Here is a 16963-nt window from a genome sequence, read left to right as displayed (position 1 = left end):
CGGGGCAGTTCAAAATGGAAGACCCCTCTCTCCAACTTTCTAAAATTTGAAATAAAATGTGGCCTTTGCAGCTGGGCCACCACGTTTGGGGAGGGGCTGGGGGAGAGCAGGGAGTGGGGGGGGGGGAGAACCCCTTTCCAGGGCAGCTTGCAGCTACTGCTGTACCCAGACAGGCAAGGAGACCTTGCCTGGAGCACTGGCCTCCGGTCTGCCATCAGGAGGCTGCCTCCAGGCAGCTAAACTGGACCCACTGCCTCCAGAGGTCTGGAGGCCAACTGGAAAATCCCAGTTAGCCTCCTTCAATTGGCCTTAAGTGGCTGTTAATTTTTAATCGGCTACCCGCCACATGTGGGCAGGTAGCCCTGCCACTACCCCCCACCCCGCCTCTGGGAAAATGGCCTTGGGCAGGAATGGAGCCAGGAAAATGGCATGCAGACTGGCAGCGCTATTTTTAGTGTTCACCCACCCATCTCTGTTCCCATCCCTGTCTGGGGCTCAAACTCCAAGCACACATTTCTGGATCATTAATCAGGGTCTCTGGATTGCTAGTCCAGTAACATAACCACTATGTTATCGTACCCATGCTCCTGTGAGGCACCTTGCAACATTTTCCTCATTGTTGTTGCTAATTATTGCTTGAGTTCCATTCCATGGGGTCTAGCAGCACCACCAAAACTTCATCTAAATCCAACTCCAGACTATGAATGTTGGGCCCAATCCTGCCCTTACTGAAGGCAGCAGCCACTGGACAGCAATCAGGAGCAAGAACTGTTGACGATATTTTACTCTCCCTTGCTCAGGGGTAGGATGCCTAATGAGGTTCCCAACTGCTAGTCCAGCTGCGATCAGTTAACTCAGCATAGGCCAAGATTCGAACCTGGGACCTGTTGGACCCTATGTATCAACATTTCAACAGGCAAGCCATAGAAATTTCCATTATGTTAGCATTTGCCCCTGTAATTGACATTACTTCTAAATTACATGGCATTTCAGAACAGAAACAGGCCATTCAGTCCAGTAAGTTTGTGCCAGTGTTTATGCTCCACAGGAGCTTCCTCCCATCTGGCTTTACCTAACACAATTAGCATATCCTGATATATTGCTTTCTCCCTCATATACTGATTTATCTTCCCTTTTAAATGGTCAACTACGCCACATGTGGGTCCCTGAATATCCAGTAAATTTGGTTACACCTTGAGTTTTCACTCTGATAAGTTCTTCCTCATATTGAAACGTTGGTACAAAGGAAAAGCTTGACAGGAATATATTCTGCAGGGAAAGCCTGACTGTGTTGTGGAAGCACTGAATAAGTGTGCTTTTGCTGAGTTGTGTGTTCAATGCTAATAGCTTGGGGGTGGGGAGGGGTTAAAAGACATCGGAGAGGCCTGCACATTCCTGAAGGGTGGATAACCTCAGTGCTGCAATAGGAAGTGATGTCAGCATTGAGTTAATGAACACACCTTGAACACCTGACCAGACAGATTGTGTTAGCAGCTATTACTGAAAAAAGAAGAAAGGGAGACACAGGCACATAACACACCAGAAGAAGAAAACAACAACACACCAGAAGGGAGGCGAAAAAGTTTTTTTTTGAAGGGGGAATCTTTTAAACTATGGAGAAACAGGAGAAGTCCTCCTGGGAAATGGGACTGCTAAAGACCTTTGATTCCGATGAGTTTGTGAGCTGGGAAAAGGTTGGATCTGGTGGTTTTGGACAGGTTTACAAGGTTCGTCACGTTAACTGGAAAACATGGCTGGCCATCAAGTGTCCTCCGAGTCTCCATGTCGATGAGAAGTAAGTTGCTAACTTGAGTCTTGTATTCACAGCTGAAGTGCTGAAATTTGCAATTGGCAGGCACGTTTGTTGAACGCTGTATTGATAATGTGCTCTTAAAATCCAAATAGTTGTCTGCCGCACTGACAGCAATCAGTGAGAATGTTGCAGGTAAAAGCATTGTAGCAAATTGACTTTCAGTTTAACCCTTCCCCTGTCCTGTTTCTTCTGCTGTGTGTGTGACGTGAGACTGAAGTTTACACTGTGAAAGGAATAGTTGCCTGTCAGATTTGTATCACAGAACCAACATTGGAATAAAGATCCCATTCATAATTGTTGGATATATTCCGACATCTGCAAGTCTATCCCCCACAGTTAATCACTCCTCCTCTCCCCAAAGCACGGACTCCCACGCAAATATAATTTCATCTATTATTTGGCCCAGTTGACAGTCTTGTGCGAGCTGAGACGATTGTTAACTAGATATTCAAATATGGAGGAGCTAACAGACAAGCCTAGTCCTGTCCTATCCCGAGGCCATACATGTATTCATCACTGAAGTCACGGAATATAGCACGCTAACTGACTATTCCTCCCCTGCATTTTAATCGCTCCACCATTTGCGGCCATGCCTTCAACTGCCTGGGCCCGAAAGTCTGAAATTCCCTTTCTAAACCTCTCCACCTTTCTACTTCATTACTTAAGACTCTCCTTAAAACCTAACTCTTTGACCAAGTTTTTGTTCACTTGTCCTCCTGTATCTGCACTTCTGTGAAGTGACTTGGGATGTTTTGCTGTGTTAACTGCTCTGTATAAATGCCAGTAGTTGGTGTGTTGCACCCAGGTATTTTACTCATTTGACCATTCGGAGCAACAACGATCTCCAGTTAACTGTTTCCCTGTTAGCTTATTTTTCTGCCTATTACATTTTTTTGTTCTTCTGTTGTGTATGCCCTGGGTCTAAGGGTTACAGCATGAAGGAGATGGCCACCTCATGCTACAGACAGACATTGAACAAAACATCCCCTTAACGAGTGTTTGCCTGAACCAGACTGGTGTAGATTCCAGTTGATTAATTTATGGATAACACTCCTTTAATCTGTAGTCAGTGTGAGACAGAAGTGATTCGCAGCACATTTGTATTGTCATGGGTTTGCTGGCAGAGAATCTGCAGTGAAATGGAGAGCCCTCCCTGCCCCCAGGCTTCATGTGCCATCGTCTTAGATTTAAATTTTAGATTTAGAGATACAGCACGGAAACAGGCCCTTCTCTGAAGCGGGGGCATAAAGATCAACATGAGCAATCAACAACAACTTGCATTTATATAGCATTTTTAAACTTAGTGAAGCATCTTAAGATGCTTGGCAATAGAGTTGTCAAAGAAAATTTAACACTGAGCCACATAAGGAGATATTAGGATAGGTCAAAGAGGTAGGTTTTAAGGAACATCTTAAAAGAGGCAGTGAAGGAGAGGTTTAGGGAGAGAATTCCAGTGGTTAGGACCTAGGTAGCTGAAGGCATGGCTGTCAATGGTGGAATGATGAAAATCAGGGATGCTCAAGAGGCCAGAATTGGAGGAGCACAAAGATCTTGGAGGGATATAGTGCTGGAGGAGGTTCCAGAGATAGGGAGGGATAAGGGATTTCAATATAATAATGAGAATTTTAAAATTAGGAAATAACTAAAGTATGAAGACCCCAAGGAAGGGGTTGAAATTCCTCCGGGACTTCTCAATTTAGTGAAACTTGGAGCCTGCCTTTTGGCCTCAATTTCCATTGTCGTACTATTGGTGGCTGTGTCAAAATCTTGGAACTTCCTCCCTATCAGCACTGTGGGTGTACCTACACCACATAGTTTGCAGCTGTTCAAGGAAATGGCTCACCACCACCTTCTCAAGGGTAATTAGGGATGGGTGATAAATGCTGGCCTTGCCAACAACACCTGCATCCAATAGCAAACAAAATAAAAAGCTGACTAGGCCCTAAGTTCTGGAGTTCTTTCCTTAACCCCCTCTCTCCTCCTTTTGAAGGAGCTTCTTAAAACTTGACCAAGCTTTTGGGCAGCTGTGCTAATGTCTCCCTATGCCTTGGCGTCATATTCTGTCAAAGATATGAAAAACTGAGCTAAACATCCTATCAGAGTGTGATGCTAATAATGCCAAGTTCAAGGGTTCAATATATGCATTTATTGGACCAAATTGGAGATCTATTGGAGGCAGAAGTCATGGCTGAGGTTCTAAATGAATACTTTGCATCGATGTTTACCAAGGAACAGAATTTTGCCAAAGCTATAATAAATGAGGAAGTTGCCAGAATACTGGAGACACTAGGAAGGCTGACAATACTTAAAGTGGATAAGTCTGGATGGAAATAATGGTAGAAATTGCAGAGATGCTGGCTAGAAATCTTCCAATCCTGCATAGACGCAGGGGTGGTGCCAAAGGAATGGAGGATTGCAAATGTTACACTGACGATAACATCTTGTATTTATATAGCACCTGCAATGTTGTCAAACATCTCAAAGCACTTCACAGGAGCTTTATCCCACGTAAGGGGATATTACGACAGATGGCCAAAAACTTGACTAAAGAGGTAGGTTTTAAGGAGCATCTTGAAAGAGGAAAGTGAGTCAGAGAAGGGGAGAGCTTAAGGGAGGGAGTTTCAGAGCTTAGTCCCCAGGTAGCTGATGGTATGACCACCAATGGTGGAGCAATTATAATTGGGATGCTGAAGAGACCAGAGTTAGAGGAGTACAGGCATCTTGGAGCATTGTCGGGCTAGAGGAGATTAGAGATATAAAGGATGAACTACTCTTGTCTATGAGCTTTGGCTTAGTTGGTAGCACTTTCTCCTCTAAGCTTAACGCAATCAAACAGTCAACATGGTTTTGTAAAAGGGAAATCATGTTTGACAAATTTGCTAGAGTTCTTTGAGGATATAATAAGCATATTTGATAAAGGTGAACCGGTAGATGTAGTGTATTTGGATTTCCAGAAGGCATTCGATAAGATGCCACATAAAAGATTATTGCACAAGATAGGAGCTCACAGTATTGGGGGTAATGTATTAGCATGGATTGAGGATTGATTAACTCACAGAAGACAGAGAGTCGGGATTAATGAGCCTTTTTCAGGTTGGAAAGACATAACTAGTGGAGTGGCACAAGGGTCAGTCCAAGGGCCTCAATTATTTACTATCTATATTAATGACTTGGAGGAGGGGGCAGAGTGTAATATATCCAAATTTGCTGACGATACAAAAGTGGTGGGAGGCATGTTGTGATGAGGACATAAGGAATCTGCAAGGGGATATAGATAGGTTGAGTGAGTGGGAAAAAAACTTGGCAGATGGAGTTTAATGTAGGCAAATGTGAGGTCATGCACTTTGGTAGGAAGAATCAAAAGGCAGACTATTATTTAAATGGAGAGAGACTCCAAAAAAGTGCAGCACAGAGGGATCTGGGTGTTTTTGTTCCTGAAACACAAAAAGTTAGCATGCAGGTGCAGCAAGTAATTAAGAAGGAAAATGGAAGTTTGGCCTTTATTGCTAGGGGGTTGGAGTTTAAAAATAGGGAAGTCTTGTTACAACTGTATAGGGTGTTGGTGAGGCTGCACTTAGGGTACTGTGTACAGTTTTGGTCCCCGTATTTAAGAAAGGATATACTGGCATTGGAGGCAGTTCAGAAGAGATTCACTAGACTGATTCCTGGGATGAAGGGGTTGACTCATCAAGAACGGCTGAACAGGTTAAGCCTTTATTCATTAGCGTTTAGAAGAATGAGGGGTGATCGTATTGAAATGTACAAGATTCTGAGGGGCCTTGACAGGGTAGATGTTGAGAAGATGTTTCCACTAGTGGGGAAATCTCAAACTAGGGGACATAGTTACAGAATAAGGGGACACTCATTTAAAGCTGAGATGCAAAGAATTTCTTCTCTCAGAGGGTAGTGAATCTCTGAAATTGTCTATCCCAGAGAGTTGTGGAGGCTAGATCACTGAAAATATTTAAAGAGGAGATCGATAGATTTTTGAAATATCAGGGAGTTGAGGGCTATGAGGAGCTGGAACGAAAGAGGAGTTGAGGTCTGCGGCAGATCAGCCATGATCTTATTGAATGGCGGGGCAGGCTTGAGGGGCTGAATGGCCTACTCCTGCTCTTACTTCTTATGTTCTAAGTCAGAAGGTTGTAAGTTCAAGCCCCACTGCAGAGACTTGAGCACAGTGGTGCAGTGGTTAGCATCGCAGCCTCACAGCTCCAGCGACCTGGGTTCGATTCTGGGTACTGCCTGTGCGGAGTTTGCAAGTTCTCCCTGTGACCGTGTCGGTTTTCGCCAGGTGCTCAGGTTTCCTCCCACATCCAAAGACTTGCAGGTTGATAGGTAAATTGGCCATTATAAATTGCCCCTAGTATAGGTAGGTGGTAGGGGAATTGAGGAAAGGTGGAGGCATGAGAGGGTAATGGGATTAATGTAGGATTAGTTTAAATGGGTGGTTGATAGTTGGCACAGACTCGGGAGGCCCAAGGGCCTGTTTCAGTGCTGTATCTCTAAATAAAAAATAATTAAGGCTGACACTCCAGTTCAGTACAAAGGGAGTGCTGCACTGTCAATGTCTCGTCTTTCAGATGACAAGATAATATGAGGCCTGTTGTCTTGGGTAAATGTAAAAGATCCCATAGCACTATTTTGAAAAAGAGCAGGGGTGTTCCCCTTGGTGTGCTGTCCAATTTTTATCCTTCAATCAACATCACAAAAACAGATTACCTGGTCATCATCACAATGCTGTTGTGTGAGCTTGCTTTGTACAAATTTGCTGTTGCATTTCCTACATTACAACAGTGACTACACTTCAAAAGTACTTCATTGGCTGTAAAGTGCTTTGGGATGTCCCGGGCCATATAAATGCAAGTTCTTTCTTTATGATGTATCAGGGTATTGGTTTCTTTTCTACTCCTTGTCAAAGACCAGAGTCTCTTACAGAAAATGGCCCACCTTGTTTTGATACAATGGTTCCTAAATAAAGAAGTTGACCCCAATATAACCTGGATGTGGACAGGGTCGAGGATTGTTGAGTCCAGGCTTGAAATTTAATTTTCTTTTTAAAACTTCTTATCCAACCCAAAACTACTTGTTTTTTTTGGGGGGGTGTGTGTGTTAAAATTATGCCCACTATGTCTGGTCAGACGTCTGAGGGAGAGGACCCCCACCCCCACCCCATTCAGTTCAAATACAAGCATCCCGTGAATTTTACTTGTGCACAAGTGTTCAATTGACAGCTCTCTCAGGTTAAGAGATGGATTTAAATTTCAGTTGTTCGGATAATTCTCAGTCTGGAATTCTTGTATCTGGAATTTTTCCAGCACGATGGGTAAGATTGCCTCATGATTTACTGGTAACCTTCAGCGGAATGTTCTTTGGTAACTTTATAAACTTGTGTGTCGTGCTCTCTGAGCAGAATGACGTCATTGGTCAGTGAGTACGGTAACATATGGTTAGGTACCAGATTGGTAATCTAGGGGCCTGAAATAATGCTACAATGACATGAGTTCAAATCTCACCATGGCAGCTGAGGAATTTAAATTCAATTAATTAAATAAATCTGGAATAAAAAGATAGTATCAGTAATGGTGACCATAAAACTACTGGATTGTTATAAAAACTCATCTGGTTCATGCATTTCATTCAGGGAAGGAAATCTGCCGTCCTTACCCAGTCTGGCTTATATATGACTCCAGATCCACTCTTAACTGTCCTCTGAAATGGCCTAGCAAGCCACTTGCTTGTATTCGATGAAGGGTCACTGACCCGAAACGTTAACTCTGCTTCTCTTTCCACAGATGCTGCCAGACCTGCTGAGTGATTCCAGCATTTCTTGTTTTTATTTCAGATTTCCAGCATCCGCAGCATTTTGCTTTTATGCTTGTATTCAAGCGGGTTGCTCACTACCACCTCCTCGAGGGCAATTGGGGATGGGTAATGAATGCTGGTCTTGCCAGCGATGCCCACATCCTGTGAACGAATAAAACAAAATTGTCCATCATAATATTATGCACCATAGTGACATTCCAGTGCAGTACTAAGGGAGTGCTGCACTGTTCGAGGCGCTGTCTTTTGGATGAGACGTTGAAATGCGGACCAACCTGCCTGGATGTAAAAGATCCCATGGCACTATTTCGAAGAAGAGCAGGGGAGTGCTCCCCAGTATCCTGGCCAATATTTATCCCTCAACCAACATCACAAAAAACAGATTATCTAGTCATTATCACATTGCTGTTTGTGGGAGTTTGCTCTGTGCATACTGGTTGCTGTGTTTCCTGATTATATCACTTCAAAAAGTACTTCATTGGCTGTAAAGCACTTTGAGACATCTGGTAGTCATGAAAGGCACTATAAAAATGCAAGTCTGTCTTTTTTATAATGTTGTTAACTGATTTCAGACCAATTTGTAAGTTCTATTGTAAATAGTCTCTCCAAACCCAAACAAACTATTGAACAATTCATTCTCTGTTCATTGTGGGGGAAGTATAAATGCTGTACCCGTGTGCCTTGCTTTTCACTGGGCAGTGCCTTTACCCACTTGGCAGTTTTAGGGTTAATATCAGTCCTGACCCATTCATTAACATGATGTGCTGCCTGGGTGGGGTTTCTGAGCACAGCAGAGTGGGGAAGCTAACTTAACACGCACATTGGGAATGACACATTGGCCACCTGAAGCCAAGCAATGATTGTGCCTGTACTCATGTCAATTCCCCTAACTTGCTGTCTGATCACTGATTCATGACTGCCTTCAAATCGTCAGTACTGAAACAAAGGAAAAATACTGTGGATGCTGGAAATCTGAAATGAAAATAGAAAGTGCTAGAAATACTCTGCAAGCCAGCCAGCATCTGTGGAAAGAGAAACAGAGTTGACATTTCAGGTCGATGACTTTCGGGTCATCAGTACTGATGGTTGAGATGAAGGTTTGCCGCCCCCACCCCCACCACAACTGCACCCCCCCCCCCCACTTCCCAACTACCTCCTCAAAAAAACCATAGTAAAATTAATCCTGTTTCTTTGCAATTATTTCCCCTCCTTGCCCCCTCTCCCAAAGGTATCCTGATGGTGCGATCCTGATTCTTCAAGGCACAAGGCTATAAGTTACTGTTAGTGATACGGTTATATGAATGCTCAATGCACTTATATAAAATTCCTTCCTCTGCTATTTTAACTGAGGTGTTAACCGCTTTATGAAATGAGTTAATGCCTCCATCAAAAAAGGAATTTGATGCCAATACATAATGTGTTACATGCTCGTGCATTGCTCACAGTGAATTTTTTTCAAGCTACAGAGATAGTTCGTGGCCAGTGATGTCACTGGGCTTTCTCTATATGACATTAAAAAGAAAGAATTGCATTTATATAGCACCTTTCATGACCTCATGATGTGCCAAAGTGCTTTACAGTCAATGAAGTACTTTTTAAGGGTAGTCGCTGATGTAATGTAGGAAAAATGGCAGCTAATTTGCGCACAGCAAACGCTCACAAATAGCAATGTGATAATGACCAGATAATCTGTTTTCGTGATTGTTGAATGAGGGAAAAAATATTGACAAGGACACAACTTCCCCTGCTCTTTTTTTTTTACTTCAGCCTGCGAGGGCACTGGAATGTTAGTCTAGATTGTTCTGCTCAAGTTCTGGAGTGCATCTTGAACCCACAACCTTTTGATCCTGAGGCAAGAGTGCTACCAACAGAGTCATGACTGATACAAATTAAATGCTGAACTGAGGGAGTGTTGTGTTGTTGGAAGCGCTGTCTTATTGGCTGAGTTATTAAACCGAGTACCTTCGCTGCGGATGACATTAAAGATGTAGTGGCATTATTCAAAGAAGGCCGACAGTTCTCCTGGTGTCCTACCCTGGACTTGACACACATTTCCCTTTAGCACTTGCCCACTGTGGTATGTACTACCCACACAATGCATTACAGTAACTCTCCAAGCTTACTTTAACTGCACCACCCTATGCCACTGCGAAAACAAGTGCAGACATAGGATTTCTAGCATCCGATTCCTATATGTGCCTACCCACAAAACTCAGGAAAGTTTTCAGCTTCAAAAATAGCTAAAACAGCTGAAAAAAACCCATAGAACTGAAAAAGCCCATAACCTCTCAGCCTCCCACCACTCTCCTTTTAGACGCTCCTTAAAATCAACCACTTTGACCAAGCTTTTAGTCACCCCTCCTAATATCTCCTCCTTTTGGCTCAATGTCAATTTCTATCCAATTACACCCCTGTGATGTGCCTGGGGGCGTTTTGCTTTATGTTATTGGCTCCAGGTTAAGCCATGCCTTGGTTTTAAAATTCCAATTCTTGTTTACAACTCTCTCCATGGTCTCTCCCCTCCCTGTCTCTCTAACCTCCTCCAACGCATCGAGGTCTATAAACTGCTCCAATTTTGGCCTCTTACGCATCCCCAATTGGTAGCCGTGCCTTCAGCTGCCAAGGCCCTAAGCTCCAGAATGCCCTCCCAAATCTCTCTGTCTCTCTACCTCTCCCTCCTGCTTTCAGACACCCCTTAGAACCCACTTCTTTAACTGTTCTAATATCTCCTTATGTGACTTTGTTAACACTCCTGTGAAGTGTCTTGGGATGTTCTACTTCATCAAAGGTGCTGTATAAATACAAACTATATGAATGCAGTTGCTGTTGAAAAATAGGTTTGAATACAAACCTGTGAAATAACTGTTTCAACTAAATAAGTTAAATTCCTTTTTTTATTAAATTAGATTGCAGAATTTATTTTTATTAGAAAACTGAAACCCAGTACCCTGACTTCCAATAAGATGTTACAATGAGAGTGCAGTGGGACATGAACTTGTCATGACATAAGCTGTAGCTACACCCAATCTTTCAGCAGTTGCATTATGGGGGGGGGGCGGGGCGGGGGGAACTGCACAAGGTGTAGTTTTTGCAGTGGGTGATTTGAAACCTTTTTGAAAGGGGATGAGAGCTCCGATTGTACAAAATTTACTTCCTAGGAAATTTTACTATGACACCTTATTGTATCTTCTGACAATTTTAAGTGTATTATATACCTATCACATAAAATAAGAGGAGAGTGATTCATAATTTCCTCTGAATTTATGCACCATCAACAAGTCATTGAATACCATTTCCTGATGTTTAGGGATTAGTGGTGCCAATTTGCAGCTACTAGGCTAATTGCTGCTTTAAACTTTAAGCTGGGAAGGAGGGAATGTCTGATCATATCTGGTCTAAACTGGGAGCTCATGATTCCCCCACCTGTCTACTTAAAACTAGTGGACACACTAGTAAGTCAGTTTGGATTTGGACATAACTTGTGTGAGGGTCTCAGTTAAAGAATTCTGAGCTGTCTCACCAAAAGGAAATCCAATTAGATTCCAGATTTTTATAGTGGAATCCTCATATGACAATAGAGCACTTTTCATCAATGAAACTGACATTCTATTAAAGGAAACAAAAATAAAACTAGTTTATCACAAATGTTAAATGTGAAGGAACACATTTTCATTCCCGGAGGCCCAGTAATGCATGACTAAACAACAGTGTGCACAGCAAACAGGAAGAGGAGCTGTCACCAGGCTGGCTCATATTGAAGTCTAGTTTGTAAGGAGTCTGGTGTAATAAGGAGGGGCTGACTGGATTCTGGCCTGGTCCCTTCCTGTCTCTCTAGCCTCCTCCAGCCCACATCCCTTTGAGATGTCTGTGCTCCTCCAATATGGCCTCCTTTTCATTGCTCCGCCATTGGTGACCATGTCTTCAGCTACCTAGGCCCTAAGCTCTGGAATTCCCTCCCTAAACCCCTCTACACCTCTCTCCCCCTCTTCTTAAGACCTACTTCTTTGACCAATCATTTCTCCTTATGTGGTCTGGTGTCAAATTTTGATGGACAATTGCTCCTGTGAAGTGCCTTGGGATCTTTTACCATGTTAAAGGTGCTATATAAATACAAGTTGTTGGTGTAGAGTGTGGGCAGATTGGAGTCTGCGGGGCCTGGGGATTGGGGGCAGTGCGTCACTGTTAATAGAATTCATTATGGAGTTTCACACTAAACAGCGCACAGAAAATTAAGCACCTCTGTGTGTGGAAATGGCTCCAGTTTATGAAGCTATTGATTTAAACTGGACTGTGCACATGCTGAGATACAGTTACATGGGACTGGTTGCTGTGCAGTATTATCCCAGAGATCATTCGTAAGGGTGGACCTTGACAGTGAGTATCAGCAGGCAGTTTGACAGAGGAGGACATCACAGCTGAGTCTGATCATTGTCCTGATGCTAGGACATTGGGTAAATTTAAGGAGGAGATAGACAGATTTTTAATTAGAAATGGGTTGAAAGTTATGGAGAATGGGCAGGAAAGTGGAGTTGAGGCCTAGATGAGATCAGCCATGATCATATTGAATGGCAGAGCAGGCTCGAGGAGCTGAATTGCATATTCCTGCTCCTAGTTCTTATGTTATGTTCCTTGCCCAATATTCTTACACACAAGCACACCATCCAGCAGGATTCTGGAGCAGGAACCTTGGCTGATAGTTTGTTTATTTTTAATTTCCTGTCACCACATAAGGGTTGCCAACCCTCTTTGGATTGTTCGGGAGTCTCCTGGAGTGAAGGATTGGTCTCCCAGGCACTGCTGCTACTGGAAACTTGGGGAGGGGTGTTGGGGGGCGGGGTGGGGGGAAGTACTTTGTATCTGTGGTTTCACTTTCACTTCCCATGACTCACAATCTCCATGAGTGGGCAAACTGTAATAACTAATTCAACTTATCAATTTCATGCTCCAAATGCCATGATCTTAACAGAAACTGCTCTGCAGTTCTGGGACTTCATGGTGGATGTCCCTGGCCAGAATGCAATGCATTTCAGAATAAGCCCTATCCACTTTAGAGTCATAGAGAGATACAGCACTGAAACAGGCCCTTCGGCCCACCGAGTCTGTGCCGACCAACAACCACCCATTTGTACTAATCCTACATTAATCCCATATTCCCTACCACATCCCCACCATTCTCCTACCACCTACCTACACTAGGGGCAATTTACAATGGCCAATTTACCTATCAACCTGCAAGTCTTTGGATGTGGGAGGAAACCGGAGCACCCCACTTTAGAGAAACTGCTGCAGAAAGGGCTCTTAGTATGTCGGCAGGTAAACTTAGTTGTTTTCCCTCGAGTTTAGAAGGTTGAGCGGTGATCGAATTGAAACGATAAAGGGATTTGATAGATTAAATAAAGAGAATCCATTCCTATGGTGGGGGAAACCAGAACAACGGATACAATTTTAAAAGGGAACAGGAGAATTGGGGATGTATCTACACGAGTTTTTGAAGGTGGCAAGACAAGTTGAAAAGGCTAATAAAGGCAGGTAGTGCTGTAAATACACAGCAGGTCTGGCAGCATCTGTGGAGAGAGAAACAGAGTTCAGATGTCCAGCATCCAGTGTTTTTTGCTTTTATTTAAGTTGAAAAACATATGGGATCTTTGGCTTTATAAACCGACATGGAATACAAAATAAAGTGAGTAATGCTAAACTTTTATAAATCACTGGAATGCACTGCCTGAAAGGGTGATGGAAGCAGATTCAATAGTAACTTCCAAAAGGGAATTGGATATGTACTTGAAGGGGAAAGATTTACAGGGCTATGGGGGAATGGGCTACTTGGACAGCTCTTTCTAAGAGCTGGCACAGGCACAATGGGCTGAATGGCCTACTGGAAACATGAGCTGGCCATTCCGCCCCTTAAACATGTTCCTTCAATCAATGAGATCATGCCTGATCTGTATCCTCGCTACATTCACCTGCCTTTGCTCCATATCCCTTAATCAATCTGATTTAAAATTGTTAATTAAGATAGCATCTGCTGCGTTTTGTGGGCAAGAGTTCCACACTTTTACATGAAGACGTGTTTCCGAACTTTTAGTCCCGGGAGCAGGAATGGAGGTGGGCAGGCGTGGAATTTTGCAGCGTGTGCCGGTATGCTGGGAATCCCGGCTCCATCCCACCCCGGGGCCATTTTCCTGGAGGCGGTATGGGGGGAGGTGAGGGAGGGCTATGTGGGAGTTAATGGCCACTTGCTGGAGGTCGACTGGGATTTTCTAATTGATTTCCAGGTCCCCGCTGGTGGCGGGGGACGGTACAGCCACCTGGAGGTGGCCTCCTGGTGGCCCAATGGTGGAGGTGGGCAGGACAGTGCTATAGGCAGGCTTAAAGGCTCTTCTTGTCTGACTGGGTTCGGCTGCAGCTGCAGTCCCACCCGAAGGAGGGGCTTTCCCCCTCCACAATGATGGCCTGGCTGCTTGTCTGTTTTTTTTTTTACTTAAAATTTCAAAAAGTTGGAGAGAGGGCACCTCCGTTTTGGGGACCCCTCTTCCTCATTTACCTGCCGTGGCATCCTACTGCTGCTTCCACATGGGAAGGGGTCCTATTGGCTGTCCAGCTTCAAGAACCCCCCGCCATCTGTAACTGGATGATGAGCCTGCCCTCTGGCCATTATTTGGCCAATTCAGGGAAAATCACATTGAGTGACTGTTCCCCACACAGACCTGGCTTCTGACCCCCTTTGACCCTGATGGGGTGGGGTTCAGAAGCCTTCAGGGAAAATCTAGCCCCTAGAATCAGGCCAATTCAGGTTTGACTTGAAACATTAACTCTGTTTCTCTCCACAGATGCTGCCTGACTGCTGAGTATTTCCAGCATTTTCTGTTTTTATTCCAGCATCTGCAGTATTTTGCTTTTGTACGATGTTTTCAGCCATCTGTGTACATGGACCCCTAAATCTCTTTGGACCGCCACTGTTCCTAGCTTTGCACCATTTAAAAAAAAACTCTGTTCTAGTCTTTTTTGGTCCAAAATAAATGAACTCACACTTCCTGCATTGAAATCCATGTGCCACAGTGTTACCCACTTACTTAATCTATTAATAGGTCTTTGTAATATATACTCCTGTCTACAGTACTTATTATACCACCAATCTTGGTGTCATTAGCAAACTTGGATATATGGTTCTCTATTACGTTATCGAAGTCATTAATAAATATAGCATCATAGAATAGTTATAGCACAGAAGGAGGCCATTCTGTCGTGTCCATGCCAGTTCTCTGTAAGCGCAACTCACCTAGTCCCACTTCCCCGCCTTTTCCCCGTAGCCCTGCAAATTTTTTCTCTCCAGATGATTATCCAATTTCCTATTGAAAACCACGATTGAATCTGCCTCCATGACACTCGCAGGCAGTGCATTTCAGATCCTAATCATCACTGTGTAAAATGTAAAAATTCTAACAGGACTTGACAGGGTAGATGCAGGAAGGATGTTCCCGATGGTGGGGGAGTCCAGAACCAGGGGTCATAGTCTAAGGATACGGGGTAAACCTTTCAGGACTGAGATGAGGAGAAATTTCTTCACCCAGAGAGTGGTGAGCCTGTGGAATTCGCTACCACAGAAAGCAGTTGAGGCCAAAACATTGTATGTTTTCAAGAAGGGGTTAGATATAGCTCTTGGGGCGAAAGGGATCAAAGGGTATGGGGGGAAAGCGGGAACAGGTTACTGAGTTCGATGATCAGCCATGATCATAATGAATGGCGGAGCAGGCTCGAAGGGCCGAATGGCCTACTCCTGCTCCTATTTTCTATGTTTCCCTATGTCGCCGTTCGTTCTTTTGCCATTCACCTTAAATTGGTGTCCTCTGGTTCTTAACCCTTCCACCAATGGGAACAGTTTCTTCCTATCTACTCCATCCAGACCCCTTATGATTTTGAACACCTCTATCAAATCTCCTCTCAACCTTCTCTGAGAACAGCTTCTCCAATCTATCTTCGTAACTGAAGTCCCTCAACCCTGGAATCATTCTCATAAATCTTTCCCGTCACTCAGCCAACTTCCTATCCATGCTGCCACTGTCCCTTTTATTCCATGGGCTTCAACTTTCCTGACAAGCCTGTTATCTCCTCTTTAAAGGCAGTCTGTTGTTCCATCACAGTTTTGCCTGTCAATCTCTGGTTCTAATTTAACTGGACCAGATCTGTTTTCACACGCCCTCTTCCAATTAATTATTTCACTCTGGAATCCTCCTTTCCCTTTGAGGATCAGTTGAGGCTCCAGCACTGATCCTTGTGGAACACCTCCATGTGCTTCCTTCCAATTCAAGTACATACCCATTAATCCTTACTCTCTACATTCTCTGCCTAATCAATCTCTGAACCAGGTCTTTAATTCCATGAGCTTTAACTTTAGCTAAACTTCTGTTATATGGAACCTCATCGAATGCTGTCTGGAAGTCCATATAAACTGTGCTGCATGATTGTATGAGGAGGAGATATTCCTAAAATTCATGCCAGACCATTTAATAGTGAATTTAGGGAGTATTTTTTCTGTCACACAAATCCTGAACTCTCCCCTTCCCCAAAAGGCTGTGGATGCTGCCTCAATTGAAGTTTTCAAGACTGAGATGGAAAGATTATTGTCAGATAATAGTATCAAGAGATATGAGTTAAAAGTAGGTAAATGGGGTTGAGGTACAGATCAGCCATAATATAACTGAATGGAGGAATAGGCTTGATGGGGTGAATAGCCTACTCCTGTTCCTGTGTTCATTCAACACCCACTCTGTTGACCGAGAATAAATAGTCTTTTGAAAATGTTTTCATGAGCCTGCTAATGACTTCAATAGGCAAATTAGCAGGTATTTAGACTGTTCATGATGTATTATCTATATACGAACATAAGAAAATGACAGACAGAGAAAGACTACTCGTTAAGCCTGCCCCACACATCACATGACTCTCCCCAACACCACCCATAATCACGTAATCACTTGGGAGAAGCAAAAACAAAACGGTCTAACTTGGTGTGGGGGAACTGGAAAATTATTCTTTTACACCCTTAGGTGACCAAATAAGTCACACTGGCCCTTTACATCATAGAAACCTACCAATTTTGTATGAGGTTGCATCCACCCACAACCAATAACAGTTCCAGCTCTTGCTTAAAGAAATTCCGCATTAACCGCATTACCTGGCAGTCTATTCCATTCCAGAGGTCCGCTATTCTCTGGCAAAAAAAAACAACTTAGTTCTGCCCTGACATATCTTGTAAATGTAAATAATTGGTGTACATAAACACAATCTGCTCCCTAGATCATAAAGCTGACTGTCTTTTGGTCAAAT

The 16963-nt window shown here is 43.6% G+C and overlaps 1 protein-coding gene across 1 annotated transcript in view; it reads left to right on the top strand.

Moving 5' to 3' along the window:
- The first annotated feature begins 1455 nt into the window (after nt 1–1455).
- Nucleotides 1456–16963, top strand: part of ripk4 (receptor-interacting serine-threonine kinase 4) — a 54708-nt gene continuing 39200 nt past the window's right edge. The window contains exon 1 of the mRNA XM_068041221.1: nt 1456–1795. Within this exon, the coding sequence (XP_067897322.1) occupies nt 1614–1795 (182 nt within the window). The 5' untranslated portion in view covers nt 1456–1613. The remainder of the gene's footprint in view (nt 1796–16963) is intronic.

The sequence above is a fragment of the Heterodontus francisci genome, chromosome 10, assembly GCF_036365525.1.
Source record: "Heterodontus francisci isolate sHetFra1 chromosome 10, sHetFra1.hap1, whole genome shotgun sequence".
In the NCBI taxonomy this organism is placed as follows: domain Eukaryota; kingdom Metazoa; phylum Chordata; class Chondrichthyes; order Heterodontiformes; family Heterodontidae; genus Heterodontus; species Heterodontus francisci.
The sequence above is the reverse complement of the archived record's forward strand: the minus strand, read 5'-3'. Positions and strand labels throughout refer to the sequence as shown.